Source organism: Mercenaria mercenaria, chromosome 1, assembly GCF_021730395.1.
Source record: "Mercenaria mercenaria strain notata chromosome 1, MADL_Memer_1, whole genome shotgun sequence".
Taxonomy (NCBI): domain Eukaryota; kingdom Metazoa; phylum Mollusca; class Bivalvia; order Venerida; family Veneridae; genus Mercenaria; species Mercenaria mercenaria.
The window spans coordinates 11,488,488-11,506,045 of NC_069361.1; the positions used below are offsets into that span (position 1 = coordinate 11,488,488).

General features: G+C 37.3%; 1 protein-coding gene across 5 annotated transcripts in view; it reads right to left on the reverse strand.

Moving 5' to 3' along the window:
- Window positions 1-1,168: 1,168 nt before the first annotated feature.
- Window positions 1,169-17,558, reverse strand: part of LOC123544984 (uncharacterized) — a 75,805-nt gene continuing 59,415 nt past the window's right edge. For all 5 annotated transcript variants that reach the window (XM_053539749.1, XM_053539755.1, XM_053539768.1 and 2 more), the window contains exons 4-6: window positions 16,518-16,640; window positions 9,407-9,470; window positions 1,169-7,737 (exon numbers count right to left, since the gene is read on the reverse strand). In XM_053539749.1, coding sequence (XP_053395724.1) covers window positions 7,600-7,737; window positions 9,407-9,470; window positions 16,518-16,640 — 325 coding nt within the window. In that variant the 3' untranslated portion in view covers window positions 1,169-7,599. The remainder of the gene's footprint in view (window positions 7,738-9,406; window positions 9,471-16,517; window positions 16,641-17,558) is intronic.

Sequence of the window (17,558 nt, forward strand, 5' to 3'; positions counted from 1 at the left end):
CTGCAAGATAAACAAGTTTGTAAAAACGTTGTAAAACCAAAAATATAATGTTAGAAAACCATACCAGTCTTACTAAATCCTTTGATACATGTCCCATACCTTGTCACCAGTTTTACACTGCTTACATATACCAAGTTGTGGTGGCCTAATGGATAAGGCACCAAAATATTGCCCCGCAATCAGGAGGCTGAAGATTCGAGCCCTGTCAGAGACTGGTCCTGTTATTGAAGAGAGACCAGTTGGTGAGCAGCCAGCTATTTAACTAATTGTTACTGATTTTCTACCTGCCTGGTGCCTGGCATAGGAATAGGAATCAGGAAGTAACGCTGTTCAGTGTATGTAGGTGTCTCATAAGCCAACATTGCTGGCTCTTTTAGTAGGGGTGACACTTATAATAAACAAACACTTATTGGGAGGTACACATGCCTTTCAACAATAAGCAGTAAAACACATTGAGGCACAACTTATGTATATCCGTAGGTAAATTTGTGCAGTTTTCATTGAATATTTTTTCCTTCTGTTTTTAAGTTAATAATTATGTCCCCAGCATCTACTGATGCGGGAGGCATATAGTGATTGTCCTGTGACAGTCCGTCCGTCCGTACGAGGTTAACCAAATGGGACCGTTTCGTCTAGTATCAATACCCCTTACTAGATTGACTCGATACTAATGCAGATGTAATCTGAGACCATTCCTCATCTTCAGACATCACCTGACCTCAGTTTGACCTTGACCTTGACCTCATTTTGGACTTAGGTTGCTTTATATGGGCCATCTCTTGGTTAACCAAATGGGACCTTTTCGTCTAGCATCAATACCCCTTACTAGAATGACTTGACACTAATGCAGATGTAACCTGTGACCATTCCTCATCTTCAGACATCACCTGACCTCAGTTTGACCTTGAACTTGACCTCGTTTTGGACTTAAGTTTCTTTGTATCTACAAGGATGCCACCGGGGGCATCAAGCGTTTATTGAACACAGCTTCTTGTTTTTATCTTGTGACAGGCATATATTGTAAAATTTTTGCTCTGCTGGACAGTCATAGAAAACGAGATGCTAGATCAACTTATTTCTTAGATAGTCTGGACAAATAGATTGCCTGCGATAGTTTTAACATCTTAATCTCTATAGGCAACATGTGACTATTTAAAACGAAAACCAATAGAATGAACACACATTTATTCACACATAACTAAAAGTTATTTCTACAATGTACTGTATTGTATACTATAATTTTCTACATTGAGAACTTATTTGAAGAACAATGGTAGGCTTCAAAATATTGTACATGATGAAAGTCTGTTGTTTAAAAAAGCCTTTTCACAAATGCCAAAAAAAAGGCAAATCATTGTGTTATTTGTTGTAATAATCAATTTATCATGAGATTCTATTTCACAAACTCTGAATATAAGTTAAATTATAATACAGTAATACTGGCATTGTTTGATGCCTTCAATTAGTAAACAAGAGGGCCATGATGGCCCTATATCACTCACCTGAGCCTTACTGACACCTTACTTGCATGCTTAACCAAATTTCTTTGCCAAAGCTTCAAAAATAAAGAAGAGCTTGTAGAACACGAAATGCCTCCCTCCATACATTCAGTAATTGCACAAGGAACAGAAATTATTTGGTCACTGTACACAAGTTCTACTGTTCTGGGTCAAAGTGGCCTTGACCTTTGACCTATTTACCTCAAAATCAATAGGGTCATCTGCTGGTCATGATCAACCTCCCTATTAAGTTTTGTGATCCTTGGCCCAAGCTTTTTCAAGTTATCGTTCGAAAACGATTAAACTGTTCCAGGCCAATGTGACCTTGACCTTTGGCCTACTGACCTCAAAATCAATAGGGGTCATCTGCTGATAATGACCAACTTCCCTATCAACTTTCACGATCCTAGGCTGATTGGAGTTCTTGAGTTATCATTCTGAAACCGTTCAACTGTTCCGGATCACTGTGACCTTGACCTTTGACCTACTGACCTCAAAATCAAAAGGGATCATCTGCTGATCATGATCAACCTCACTAACAAGTTTCGTGATCCTAGGCCCAAGTGTTCTCATGTTATCCTCCAGAAACAGCTTTACTGTTCTAGGTCCCTGTGTCCTTGACCTTTGGCCTACTGACCTCAAAATCAGTAGGGGTCATCTGCTGGTCATGGCCAACCTCCCTATCAACTTTGATGATCCTAGGCCAGAACTGTTCTGGGTCACTGTTTTCTTGACCTTCGACCTACTGATTTCAAAATTAGAAGGGTTCATGACCAACCTCCCTATCAGCTTTCATGATCCTAGGCCCAAGCATTCTTGAGTAACCATCGAGAAAACGTTTAACTGTTCCGGGTCATTGTGAACTTGACCTTCAAACTACTGACCTCAAGATCAATAATGGTCATGACCAGTTTCAATATCAACTTTCATGATCCTAGGCCCGAGTATTCTTGAGTTACCATCCAGAAACCGTTTAACTGTTCTGGGTCATTGTGACCTTGACCTTCCACCTACTGACCTCAAGATCAATAGGGGTCATCTGCTGGTCATGACCAACCTCAATATCGACTTTCATGGTCCAAGGCCTAAGCATTCTTGAGTTGTCATCCGGAAAACGTTTAACTCTTCCGGGTCACGGTGATCTTGACCTTTGACCTATTGATCTCAAACTCATTAAAGGTCATCTGCTGGTTATAAAACAACCTCCCTATAAACTTTTATGATCCTTGGCCCAAGCGTTCTTGAGTTATCATCCGGAAATGGATTGGTCTACATACAGACAGACATTGCAAAACAGTATAACCCACTTTCTCCGGAGGGGGCATAAAAACTAGACAAGAAGCTCATAGTAAAGTTTATTCAAGATAACTATTGAAGTCTATGGGTGATCCAAATCTTTTTGCTGTAGCTTCAAAAACAAGAAAGAAGGTAAGAAGGTCAGGGTTAAGAATATTAAAGACGATTATTGAAATTTGTATCAAAAGTTATACACATGGTCCAAATTTCTATGCTGTCCCTTCTAAAACAAGAAAGTCGGTCAGTAGGTCAAGATTAAGACTATTCAAGATGAGTATTGAAATCTGTATCAAAAATTATACAGGTGGTCCAAATTTTTATGCTGTAACTTTAAAAACAAGAAAGTAGATTAGTAGGTCATGATTTTGAATACTCAAGACGAACATTGAAATCTGTATCAAAAATTTATATAGGTGGTCCAAATCTCTTTGCTGTAGCTTCAAAAACAAGGAAGTAGGGGACCAGTTTTAACCCAAGGGGGATTATTTGAATAATCTTGGTAATTAAAGGACTACTAGATGATGCTACATGCAAAATATCAAAGCTCTAGGCTCTGTGGTTTTGGACAAGAAGATTTTCAAAGTTTAATTTCTCTATACAAGTCTATATAAACCATGTGACCCCCAGGGCGGGGCCACATTTAACCCTAGTGATATAATTTGAACAATCTTGGTAGAGGCCCACTAGATGATGCTACACACCAAATATCAAAGCCTGTGGTTTTGGACAAGAAGATTTTCAAATTTTTTCCTATATAAGTCTATATAAACCATGTGACCCACAGGGTGGGGCCATATTTGACCCGATGGGGATAATTTGGACAATCTTGGTAGAGGACCACTAGAAGATGCTACATACAAAATATCAAAAAAACGTAGGCCCTGTGGTTTTTGACAAAAAGATTTTCAAAGTTTTCCCTATACAAGTCTATATAAACCATGTAACCCCAAGGGCGGGGCCATACTCGACCCTAGGGGGATAATTTGAACAATCTTGGTAGAGGATACTAGAAGATGCTACATACAAATATCAAAGCTCTAGGCCCTTTGGTTTTGGACAAGATGATTTTAAAAGTTTTTCCCTGTATAAGTCTACATAAACCATGTGACCCCTAGAGCGGGGCAACATTTGACCCTATGGGGATAATTTGAAAAATCTTGGTAGAGAACCACTAGATGATGCTACATACCAAATATCAAAGCCCTAGGCCCTGTGGTTTTGGACAAGAATATTTTTAAAGTTTTTCCTTTCGGTTGCTTGGAAACCAGGGTTCTGTATGGAATTCATTAATTCTTTGAACAATTTTTAAAGCAGACCATCTAAGGAACACCCTGGTGAAGTTTCACCAAAATTGGCAAAGTGGTTTGGGAGGAGATGTTGTTTAAATACACGACACACTACAGACAGCCACTGACCACAATAGCTCATCCTTGAAAACTTTGTGCTCAGGTGAGCTAAAAACCTAGCAATAATGATATTCATATACTATAGGCACACATGTTTTGTAATATCTTAATGAACTGGTGAAAATGTATTACTAATTATAAAATGTCCCGTTCCTAATTATGTTTGTTACCACACTGACATACTTCAAGGAATTGGTGATTTTCTAGCTTGACAGTGATGGTAGATCACAGGGTACACTTCAGGATGTTATTCTAAGCACAGGCGGTTACCTGCATAAAGCCACCCACCTTCTGCAAGCCAGCTGGATGACTGCCTCACTTGACAACCTGAACAGAGAAAACTGATCCTTTACCATTAAGACCACGGCGGCTACACAGTTCTGCGAAAATTGATTGTCCTCTTTTCAAATTTTCATTTACTTTTCTAGTATTACAACTAGAATACTTAATAATATAGGATTTAAAATTAAGAAATACTTCTATGGATTCTTTGTGCCTGGTGGCTATAATGTAATTATGAAATATAACTGATGACAACATTTATCAATGTAAATTTCCTGCTAGTGACACTGTCTATAATGAATAGCACCACAGACATCCATCTTGAGATAAAACGTTGATATATGGATTCCTGTATTAGAATATGCACTTTACGCACAGTTCATACAAACATAATTTCCGTAGCTGAAGTAGTAGTACGTAGTTTTACATTGCGAATTTTTTTTGGTAATGTCCATGTAGCCTCACAAAAATTCCGGCATTCGTAAATACAATATTTCAAAACAGCTTGATAGCAGTCCTACTTTTACCTACACTTACAGGGTGTGCCTTTTAAAATCTACCAAAAACTGCAGTTGATTCAGTCTTACAACCTATATTAAACAACAAGAGGGCCAAGATGGCCCTAGGTCGCTCACCTGTGAAACACACCATAACAGTGTAAACATGTTTTACCTAGTGATTACTTGAAAACAAATATTCTGACCAATTTTCAGTAAGATTGAACCAAAAAACGTGGCATCTTGAGTGTAAACAAGCATTTTCTTTGATTTGACCTAGTGACCTAGTTTTTTACCCCACATGACCCAGATACGAACTTGTCCAAGACTTCATGATAACAAACGTTCTGACCAAAATTTAGGAAGACAGAATAAACAAGAGAGCCGCCAAGCAGGGCAATATAAGCCTGAAGGGTTACGTCAGAGGATGGGAGCAAAATTTAAAGAACTTGACTGTTGAAGCCCAAAGGACAGGAACAAGAAAAAGAAGAAATTCCAAAAAAAAAAATTTTCGAAGTCCACAAAAAAATTCTTACCTGGTAAAGTTATGTCAAAATACATCTAAAATTGGATGTACCATCCATGTTGTACCACAGAAAAGTGGTCTCAGTTTTTCCCTACTGCCAATAATAAAAAAGTTTCAAAATAAGCTATTTATAGTAACACAAAAGGGAAGTTATTCAAAAATAATTATTGTAAGAGAACAAAAAGGGATCTGCCAAATAAAAACAAGAGCACTGCAATGCATAGCAATATACACAAAGCAAAGTCATATATGACCTTTGACCCCTAAGTGTGACCTTGACCTTGAAGCGAGTCATCCAAAACATGTGCTCTGCACGTCGCCTCAGTGTGGTGAACATTTGTGCCAAGTTTCTTTGAAATCCTTTAAGCAGTTCAAAAATTACAGAGCGGACACAGCAAAGTCATATATGACCTTTCACGCCTGTGACCTTGACCTTGAAGCTAGTCATCCGAAACAAGCGCTCTGCACATCGTCTCAATGTGGTGAACATTTGTGCCAAGTTTCTTTGAAATCCTTCAAGCAGTTCAAGAGTTACAGAGCGGACACAGCAAAGTCATATATGACCTTTCACTCCTAAGTGTGACCTTGACCTTGAAGCTAGTCAACCGAAACAAGCGCTCTGCATGTCGTCTCAGTGTGGTGAACATTTGTGCCAAGTTTCTTTGAAATCCTTCAAGCAGTTCAAGAGTTACAGAGCGGACACGAAACACACTCATATGACCTTTGACCCCTAAGTGTGACCTTGACCTTGAAATGAGACATCCAAAACATGCGCACTGCATGTCGTCTCGGTGTGGTGAACATTTGTGTCAAGTTTCTTTGAAATCCTTCAAGGGGTTCAAGAGTTACAGAGCAGACGGACGGACAGACAGACGGACATCGGGCCCATAACATAATACGTCCCTTCGGGTGTATAAAAATGTGCCCCCTAGAGTGTAAACAAGCTAATTCTTTGATCTGCTCTGGTGACCTAGTTTTTGACCCCACATGACCCAGATAAAAATTCATACAATATTTCATGCAGACAAACATTCTGACCAAGTTTTATGCATATCAAATGAACAAGAGTGTTAACATGCTTTTCCTTTGATTTGACTGGGTGACCTAGTTTCTGACCCCATATGACCCAGTTTCAAACTTGGCCTAGGAACCATCAAGATAAACATTCTGACCAAGTTTCATGAAGATTGGGTCATAAATGGAGTCTCTAGGCTGTTAACATGCTTTTCCTTTTATTTGACCTGATGACCTAGTTTTTGACCCGACATGACCTAGTTTCGATCCAGGCCTAGAGATCATCAAGCATAAATGAAACCTCTATATGGCTGAAAAGGCCAAAATAGAAAATTTTGCCCCTTTCAGGGGCAGTAACTCTAGAACCCATGATGGAATCTAGCCGGTTTTCGAAAGGAACCGAGATCTTATTGTGACTTAAGTTGTGTGTACGTGTCATTAAAATCAAATATAAAATGTCACTTCTATCATGTTCACAAGGTAAAAATTATCAAATTTTGGTTCTTTAAGGGGTCAATCAGGGGCCGTTACACTGGAACCTATGATTGGATCTGACAGATTCATCATGGAATCCAAGATTTATTGTTGTTGAAGATATTTTGCAAGTTTGTATCAAATCAAACCATAAATGAAGTCTCTATATGACTGCAAAATCCAAAATAGGACCTTTAAGGGGCCATAACTCTGGAACCCATGACGGGATCTGGCAAGTTTTCGAAAGAAACAGAGATATTATGCCCATACAAGTTGTGTGCAAGTTTGATTAAAATCAAATACAAAATGTGGTCTCTATTGTGTTGACAAGGAAATTGTGGACCGACGGACAACGGACGAAGGGCAATCACAAAAGCTCACCCTGTCACTATGTGACAGATGAGCTAAAAAAGCATTGGAGAAATTAACCCTCCCTGGTAGGAAGTTAGACACTTTTGTCTTCATAATAAATTTTGCATAAAAAAACAATGTCTATAACTTCAAATTGTCAACAAAATTTATGTTTATTCTCCTACAACTTTATTAATGTTTTATTCTTCAAATAACATCAAATCAATAGACATTTTGCCTTTGAAATAGTGCATTTAACAAAATGCAATATCATCGGGAGCTGGTTTTTTCTCTTTAGATTTGTTCTGCCGAAGTCGCCTGTTCAGGAAGAATCTTAGAACACTGATCCCAGTCTGTATCAGGTATAGAAGGAATCCAATCCAAGCACCGGCCTGAAATCAATACACACATTTAAACTGAGTGGGTGAGTTGCAGAAACTTCTTGACAAAGCCCTGGCGTTTCAAAAGGATTTATCAAACTGAAATTTTGTTTATACCTGGCTCATTTCCCTGATTCCTAATATGACTGAACAAAACAAACACTTCTTTGTCACATCTATTTTACATGTATTGATATTTTTTGATGCCTGCAGTACTTTTTTGCAAAATTGTGTCTACATATGAAACAAAAACTAACACATTTCCTAATTTTCTATTTAACGTCACGTTTTACAAGAAAAAAAACACCAAAGTTAAGATCTGAATGACACCTATACCATCCATGGCAATGGCTAAGCCCACAAATTGTGCCATCTTTCTTGAAGCAAAACACCCCATGCCTCATTCTTACTGACTGTAGTCCCTGTAACATTATAATTTCACTTTAAAAAGAACGCAAACACATGTTCGTAGACTGAGTGCCCTAAGTGCAGAAAATTTCCAGTTATCTTGGTAATATACCAAGGACAGGCTTTTTTGTAGAATTAAGTCATCAAAGACATTGCTGTGAAGGAGTCTGTTTTGTTTTGGGTTAAACACCGTTTTTCAACAGTATTTCAGTCATGTAACGGCGGACAGTTAACCTAACCAGTGTTCCTGGATTCTATACCAGTACTAACCTTTCTCCGCAAGTAACTGCCAACTTCCCCACATGAATTATCAGAGGTGGAGGATGAATGATTTCAGGCACAATGTGTTTTATCACATCGTCACATAGAACATACGCCCCGCCCGGGGATTGCTCGCGACCCCACTATCTGTAGACCAACGCTCTCCCTACTGAGTTTAGCGGGCTTGCTTTGAAGGAGTGACAGTTATCAGTTATAAAGTTTAACCTGATCTAGAATTTATAACAGAAACAATCATTCTGACAAGTCACAATGTTTTACGAAGATAAAATATGGCTTCTAGACTGCTGACAAGATTTTTCTACGCTTTAACCTAGTGATGTTGCTCATGACCCTGGAGAACTAAGTTTTGAACCTGGCCTAGATTTAATATCGATATTAAACATTCTGACAAAAAATATGATAATCAAGAAGTAAACATGGTCTCTAGATTGTTAACAAAGTTTCTACATGATTTTATCGACCTACTTAAAGACCTCAGACTACCAAGTTTTGATCTTAATCTAGATTTTATAGAGAGAAACATTTTGACAAAGTTTAATGAAGATCAAGGAGAAAATGTGACCTGATTTAGTGTTAAGACCAGAAATGGTACTGTTTTGAACTAGATTTCATAAGAAAACATTCTAAACAAATATATTATGATCAAGTAGAAAATACAGTTTCCTGATCTGACATAGTGACCTAGTTTATAACATAAGTTAACCCATATTTTAAAGTAGACGTACATTTCATAGAAACCTGATTCAAATTCTGCCAATATTATACTGAGGGAAACATTTTGACTAATTTTCATTAAGACTGGGCAACAATTAAAACTGAGATCTTTAGAGTGTTACCATTAACATTGTTAACGACAGATGGCGACTGACACAAAGTATCACAATAGCTCCCACTGAGCAGATTGTTCTCAGGTGAGCTAAACAAATAAAACATATCTCTTTTTTAACATGGATACAAATCAGTCATATGCAACAAAAGCAGAGTGGGTTACCTGGGAAAGTGATGAGAGGAGAGGAAACGCTCTTGTTTTTTCATTATGCTCTAACGTTTCACAGCTGAAATAAAAAAATTCACACACTGAACTTCAAAATCTCCTTACTAAAATCTCTTCGTTATATAGCTAATATCACACAAGATTATCATTGAGACGAGACGAAATATTTAATTAAGATAGCAGTCCTGACATAACTTTGTCACCTGAAATCAAAAAGATGTAAAAAAAAATTATTTAGCAAACATACCGTACTATAATAAATATCTAAGGATCAAATTACGCAGAAGTCCATGAGATACATTACATACATAATCAGTAAATAAAACAAACTAAACCTATTACTAAATACCATTAATATCCCCAGACGCCACTATAGTACAGGGAAAGTAAAATGCTGTTATCATGACTTTTGACCTTCAAGTGTGGCATTGCCCTTGACCTTGTGACCTTGGTTCTGCACTATACATGTCATCCTGATGAGGATAACAATTAATGCTATTTTTATGAAAAAGTTCCAGTAGTTAAAAGATGGAGCAGACACAAATTTGAGCTCCTCGAAGTGTGATCTTGGACCTAGTGACCTTGATTGGGCACTCTGTCTGCTTTCTGGATGAGATTAACAATTAATGCCAATTTTTATGAAATTTATTATAGTGGTTTAGATGATAGGGAACGGACACAAATACAATTTTGATCATTGATCTCTGCAACACTGCTGGCCTTAGACTTAGTGACCTGGGTCATGCGCTCTGCATGTCGTCTTGATAAAGTTAACAAATGATGTTAGGTTTAATAAAGTCTTCCCAGTGGTTTAGAAAATATGGATCAGACACAAATTTAAGCTACTGTAAAATCATTTAATTTCGTGGGCATGAAATTTTGTGGTTTTTGTCAAATTGGCAATTTTGTGGGGGTATGAATTCGTGGATTGCAACTTTTGAACATAAAATGAATGAGAATTTTAAATGTTCGTTGGGATTAAATTTCGTGGATTGACTCAACCATGAATTCCACAAAAATAAGTCACCCCACGAATATTAATGATTTTACAGTATGTGCCATTTGACCTCCAAGTGTGACATTGACCATGAACCTGGGTTGTGTGCTCAGCACATTGTCTTGATAAAATAAATAATTGACCCTAGTTATATGAAAATCATCCAAGTGGTTTAGAAGATATAAAGTGGACACAAGATTAACTATTTGGTATATGAACTCCAAATGTGACTTTGACATTTGACCTATTGACCTGGATTGTGCACTCTGCATGTCATCTTTATTTGACACTACTTTAGTTTAGAAGACATCAAGTGGGCACACATTTAAGCTATTAGTCAATCGTAGTGTGATCTTGACCTTGAACCTAGTGACCTTGAATTCCTTTCTGGCATCTTGTCTTTTATGAGGTAAATATTTTGATGCTAGTTTTAAGAAATTCTTCCAATCAGTTTAGAAGATAAGAAGCGGACACTGGAGACTAAAGAAGGATGTGAAGCAGATTAACTTAGCTCAAAGCGAGAAAAATAGTCACAAGGGCAAATAATTCATGATCAAGCACCGGCACCAGTATCTATGATTTTTAATATATATTTTCCGTTTTAAACTTGATTCTCAGTCAGTACACAAAGTTTAAAGAAACTAGAAGATGCTTTTGTAGAAAAGCACATGTCATATGATATAGGCAGAAAGTCAATAGGGGATAGGAGCAAAAGTCAAAGCGACACTGATGTTTGGCTGCAATAGGAATCATCTACTTGGCATGTCCAATCATTCTACAAAGTTCCAACATTCTGGTTCTCATGTTATGAACTGGATACTGTTTTCCATGATAGGCCCCTGTGACCTTTGATTAAGTGACCCCAAAACCAGTAGGGGTCATTTACTCAGCATGTCCAATCATCCTATAGTTTCAACATTCTGGGTCAAGTGGTTCTCAAGTTATTGACTGAAAAGAGCTTTTATGTTCAGCCCCCTGTGACCTTGAATTTTGATGTAATGACCCCAAAACAATACGGGTCATCTACTCTGTAACTCCTATCACCCTATTAAATTTGAAGGTTCTAGGTCAAATGGTTCTTAAGTTATTGACTGTAAATGGATTTCCATGTTCTGTTCATTGCGACCTTAACCTTTTATAGAGTAACCCCAAAAACAATAGGGGTCATCTACTCTGTAAGTCTTACCACCCTATGAAGTTTCAACATTCTGGGTCAAGTGTAGCCACTAGACTGGTAATAATGTATTTCTACATTTTTCCTTTTTTTGATGAATTTAATTTCATGCAGACAAAAGCCAGTCTATTTTAGAGATTTTCACAGAAGAATGATGTTGAAATTATCATATGATATTGGACATAGAATATAGACTGGCTCAGTGCACTACATTTAATCATAAAAATGTAAAAAATATATATCATAGTCTAGGAGCTAGTCTAGGTCAAGTGGTTCTCAAGTTACTGACCAGAAATGGATTTCCATGTTTTGTATGCTGCCACCTTGACCTTTAATAGAGTGACCCCAAAATCAATAGGGGTCATCTAACCTGCATGTCCAATGATCCTATGAAGTTTCAACATTCTGAATCAAGTGGTTCTCAAGTTAATGACCGGAAATGTTGTGATCCCAAAATCATTAGGGGTCATCTGCTCTGCATGACCAATCATCTTATGAAGTTTCAACATTCTGGGTCAAATGGTTCTCAAGTTATTGACTGGAAAAGGTTTTCCATTTTCAGACCCCTGTGACCTTGACCTTTGATGGAGTGACCCCCAAAAAAACAATAGGGTCATTTACTCTGCATGTCCAATCATCCTATGAAGTTTCAACATTCTGGGTCAAGTGGTTCTCAAGTTACTGATCGGAAATGGTTTTCCATGTTCAGGCCCCTGTGACCTTGACCTTTATTAGAGTGGCACCAAAATCTGTATAGGTCATCTACTCTGCATGACCCATCATCCTATGAAGTTTCAACAGTCTGGGTCAAGTGGTTCTCAAGTTATTGATCGGAAATGGGTTTCCATGTTCAGGCCCCTGTGACCTTGACCTTTGACGGAGTGACCCCCAAAACATTAGGGGTCGTCTACTCCATAAGCTCTGCCAACCTATGAAGTCTGAAGATTCTAGGTCAAATGGTTCTCCAGTTATTGATCGGAAATGAAGCATTTCGTACGGAAGGGCGGACAGGTCTTCCCCAGAGGCTGATGGGGGGAAACATGTCTGTAGGAAAAGTTTTGCCTATATACATATAGTAAACTGTCAGATTATTAGATGTGTCTTTAAATAAATAAACAAGAGGGCCATGAAGGCCCTGTATCGCTCACCTGCCCTACTGACCTAAAGATCATCAAGATTAACATTCTGACCAAGTTTCATTAAGATATGGTCATAAATGTGGCCTCTAAAGTGTTAACTAGCTTTTCCTTTGATTTGACCTGGTGACCTAGTTTTTTACCCCACCCTGACCTAAAGATCATCAAGATTAACATTCTGACTAAGTTTCATGAAGATACAGTCATAAATATGGCCTCTAGACTGTTAACAAGCTTTTCCTTTGATTTGACCTGCATGACCCAGATTCGAACTTGACCTAAAGATCATCAAGATTAAGATTCTGACCAAGTTTAATGAAGATATAGTCATAAATGTGGCCTCTAGAGTGTTAACAAGCTTTTCCTTTGATTTGACCTAGTTTTTTACCCCACCTGACCCAGATTTGAACATGAACTATATATCATCAAGATTAACATTCTGACTAAGTTTCATTATGATATGGTCATTAATGTGGCCTCTAAAGTGTTAACTAGCTTTTCCTTTGATTTGACCTGGTGACCTAGTTTTTTATCCCACATGACCCAGATTCGAACTTAACCTAAAGATCATCAAGATTAACATTCTGACTAAGTTTCATGAAGATATAGTCATAAATGTGGCCTCTAGACTGTAAACAAGCTTTTCCTTTGACTTGACCTGGTGACCTAGATTTTTGACCCTGCATGACCCAGATTCAAACTTGACCTAAAGATCATCAAGATTAACATTCTGACCAAGTTTCATGAAGATACATCATAAATGTGGCCTCTAGAGTGTTAACAAGCTTTTCCTTTGATTTGACCTAGTGACCTAGTTTTTTTACCCCACCTGACCTAGATCTGAACATGAACTATAGATCATCAAGATTAACATTCTGACTTAGTTTCATTAGGATAAGGTCATACATGTGGCCTCTACAGTGTTAACTAGGTTTTCCTTTGATTTGACCTGGTGACCTAGTTTTTGACCCTACATGACCCAGGTTCAAACTGGACCTTGAGATAATCAAGATTAACATTCTGACCAGTTTCATGAAGATACAGTCATAAATGTGGCCTCTACAGTGTTAACAAGCTTTTCCTTTGATTTGACCTGGTGACCTAGTTTTTGACCCCAGATGACCCAATATCAAACTCATCCAAGATTTAATTGAGGGTAACATTCTGACCAAGTTTCATTAAGATTGGACCAAAATTTTGACCTCTAGAGTGTTAACAGTCAAATTGTTGACGACGACGGACGGACGGACGGACGACGGGCGATCACAAAAGCTCACCTTTGTGCTCAGGTGAGCTAAAAACTAGAATGTGTCTGTAGGGTGTGCACCCCCACTGGTACATTTGTCACAAACAAGGGGCAATTAATGCCAATTATTCAAATGTTTGCAGACTTAATGGAGTATAGCCTCAACAAGGATTCATTATTATAGGCCATCTACTTTTTGAGCTATGAGCATCACAAAGAAAAAATCCACTATTTTGGCTATTTCAAGGGTCATAACTCTGTAATAAGCACTAAGATTCTAAGAAAAATGTGCAAGGTCACATCATGATAAAGACTCAAGCAAGGTTTCATGAATTTACATCCAATAGTTTTTGTGCCAGGCACATAATTAGGTGAAAATGTGCATTTTTTTACTATTTCAGGGGCCATAACTTTAAGAATAGGGGGCGGAGCAAGACAAAAAATAGATGGTGCGCTAGTTCATATCATGATTAAGACTCCTGCAAGGTTTCATGAATCTAAATCAAATACTTTTTGAGCTAGGCGTGTCACAAGGTGAAAATGTGCATTTTTTACTATTTCAGGGGCCATAACTCTAAAAATAGGGAGCTAAGTCAGACAAAAAATAGATGGTGTGCAAGTTCATATCATGATTAAGACTCATGCAAGGTTTCATGAATCTAAATCAAATACTTTTTGAGCTAGGTGTGTCACAAGGTGAAAATGTGCATTTTTGACTATTTCAGGGGCCATAACTCTAAAAGTAGGGGGCAGAGCCAGAGGAAAAATAGGAGGTCTGCAAGTTCATATCATGATAAAGACTCATGCAAGGTTTCATCAATTTATATCAAATACTTTTTGAGCTAGGCGTGTCACGAACTTTGGACGGACGGACATGAGGAAGGTGGGGGGGGGCACAAAAATTCACAAATCAAAGGAGTAAATATTTCCAATTATGCACTAAATACTATAGACTCATCATATCACAGACATACGTCCTTAACAACAAAAGTAACTTTAATACACATTTGATGACCTAACAAGAATACTCAAAATATCCAGATTTATTGAAATGTCATCTCTCATATTTCATCAATTTACAAATTTGTATACAGAAAATGTATACCTCACTTAATGTACAAAATTAAATCATGAGAAGATCATGCATACTTATGTTGTCCTAAACAAGGATGTTGATCATCGCAACAACACTTAAATACCGATGCTTAACACCAAAGCACTGTCAAAAATATAACAAGAGGGCCATGAAGGCCCTGTATCGCTCACCTGACCTAGGAATCATCAAGATTTACATTCTGACCAAATTTCATTAAGATATTGTCATAAATGTGGCCTCTAGAGTGTTAACTAGCTTTTCCTTTGATTTGACCTGGTGACCTAGTTGTTGACCCTACATGACCCAGATTCAAACTGGACCTTGAGATCATCAAGTGACCTAGTTTTTGACCCCAGATGGCCCAATATTGAAAACATCTAAGATTTTATTGAGGGTAACATTCTGACCAAGTTTCATTAAGATTAGGCCAAAATTGTGACCTCTAGAGTTTTAACAAGCTTTTCCTTTGATTTGACCTGGTGACCTAGTTTTTTTTACCCAAGATGACCCAATATCAAACTCGTCCAAGATTTCATGAAGGTAACACTCTGACCAAGATTCATTAAGATTGGGCCAAAATTGTGACCTCTAGCATGTTAACAAACTTTTCCTTTGGTTTGACCTAGTGACCTAGTTTTCGACCCCAGATGACCCAATATCAAACTCATCCAAGATTTTATTGAGGGTAACATTCTGACCAAGTTTAATTAAGATTGAGCCAAACTTGTGACCTCTAGAGTGTTAACTATATGACAGGTGAGCTAAAAATGACTGAGATGTCAACAGAAACAATACAACTGAGCAGAACACAGATATGGGATGGGAACAATGTCACATGAGTTTGGTGTTTTATTGGTTTCATTATATTTTCTTAAAATACCTGCTTGCTGCGCTCTCACTAACAATTCTAAATATGATTATATATTAGCTTCCTTGGGTCAAATTAATAACTCTGGGTTGAAGAAGTTTGTGCCCTGTTTTCAGACAAGTTCCAAATAATTTCAATGTATTCACAGCAAGGTTTCACATATGATATATATATATTCTGTGGTTCTGCCAAAACTGTTTATATATTTTACAAGATAATCCAGGCATGTTAATGTCTAACTTAGAATCCTTCATGCATGAAATTGAAGTGGAAAATTTAAAGAGAAAATCATATTTTTGGATTTGTCATGAATAAAATGTTGTATAATTTAATATGACCTCCTCCGAAGCAACTTTAAAACTGGACATGAAATGCCCTTGGGAAATGCTTGTAAAATCTAGGTTACAGAACTATAAATGAAACAAACGTTAACTCTCATACAAAATTTTCTCAAATTAGAGAATCTTTGAGCATGACCTTTGAAATATTTGTAGCAATGGAACTAGTATGTTAATATATAAATATCTCTATGGTTAACTGTTTCAAAAAGTCTGGAACAGATATTGAAAATATAACAGTTGATTTACATACCCATTACTCTCAAATTCGTCACAAAATAGTTTAATGCCAACAGAGAGGATACATGCGACAACCAGCGTGAAGACAGTTAGAACAGCATTCAATGGAATGAAAGGTAATGTCCACATTCGGCTTCTACAAACATAGAACAAGATATATTTTTCAAGATAATCAAAGAACTTGACATTTATTTGATTCTTCAATTTCACTTTGTCTGTCAGAGTTATTTGAAAAAGAAACCAGTTTAAAGCAGGCCTGACCTAAGCTTTTACTTTTCTCATATGATCATATGATGAAGAAGTGTAATTAGGCAAGCCAGAGATAGAATTTCATATCATTTCTTTTTTTTTTCAATTAAAAACTTTACATGCCAGGTACCGGACATTTTAGGTCGCATATTTGCGAATGCAGTTACCATTGCAATGAGCATTCTGTGAATATTAAAAGACTTTCTTATATTATTAAAAAGTCAACTCAGTTGACCCTAGATATCTTAAATTCATCAGCAATGTCGCATGATACAACATTTTAAAGTACATATTTATTGCTAACTACTAGCTTTTATATATTTCAATAAAAAAAACCTGTAAATATAATTATGATTAACAAGAGCTGTTGGAGGACTGCAACGCTCGACAATCCAACAGTCTTGACAACTGAATGAGTATTAGTCGGAAAAGGGGCATAATATTGTAAAATTGCAAAACAGCTCATAACAATGGACAATTGAATGAAGTTTCAATCCATTCCTATTAGTGGATACTGAGATACCAGCTTACATAAAAAACTGAACCAACTAGAGCTATCACTAAAGGTGATGAATGTACCCCCCGCATGCACTGACACAGTACATTGCAATTTGACGCACACAAGATTGCATAATTATGTGGACTGTATGTATATAGACTGTATGTATACAGTACAGTAACAAAAAACAAAGTCCCATAACTATGCAGAACATTTATCTAAAAGAATGTAACATGCACCATGCACAACTAGGGTTGGTACTGATCACTTGTGTGAAGTTTCATTAAATTGTGTGCAAGGGTTTGG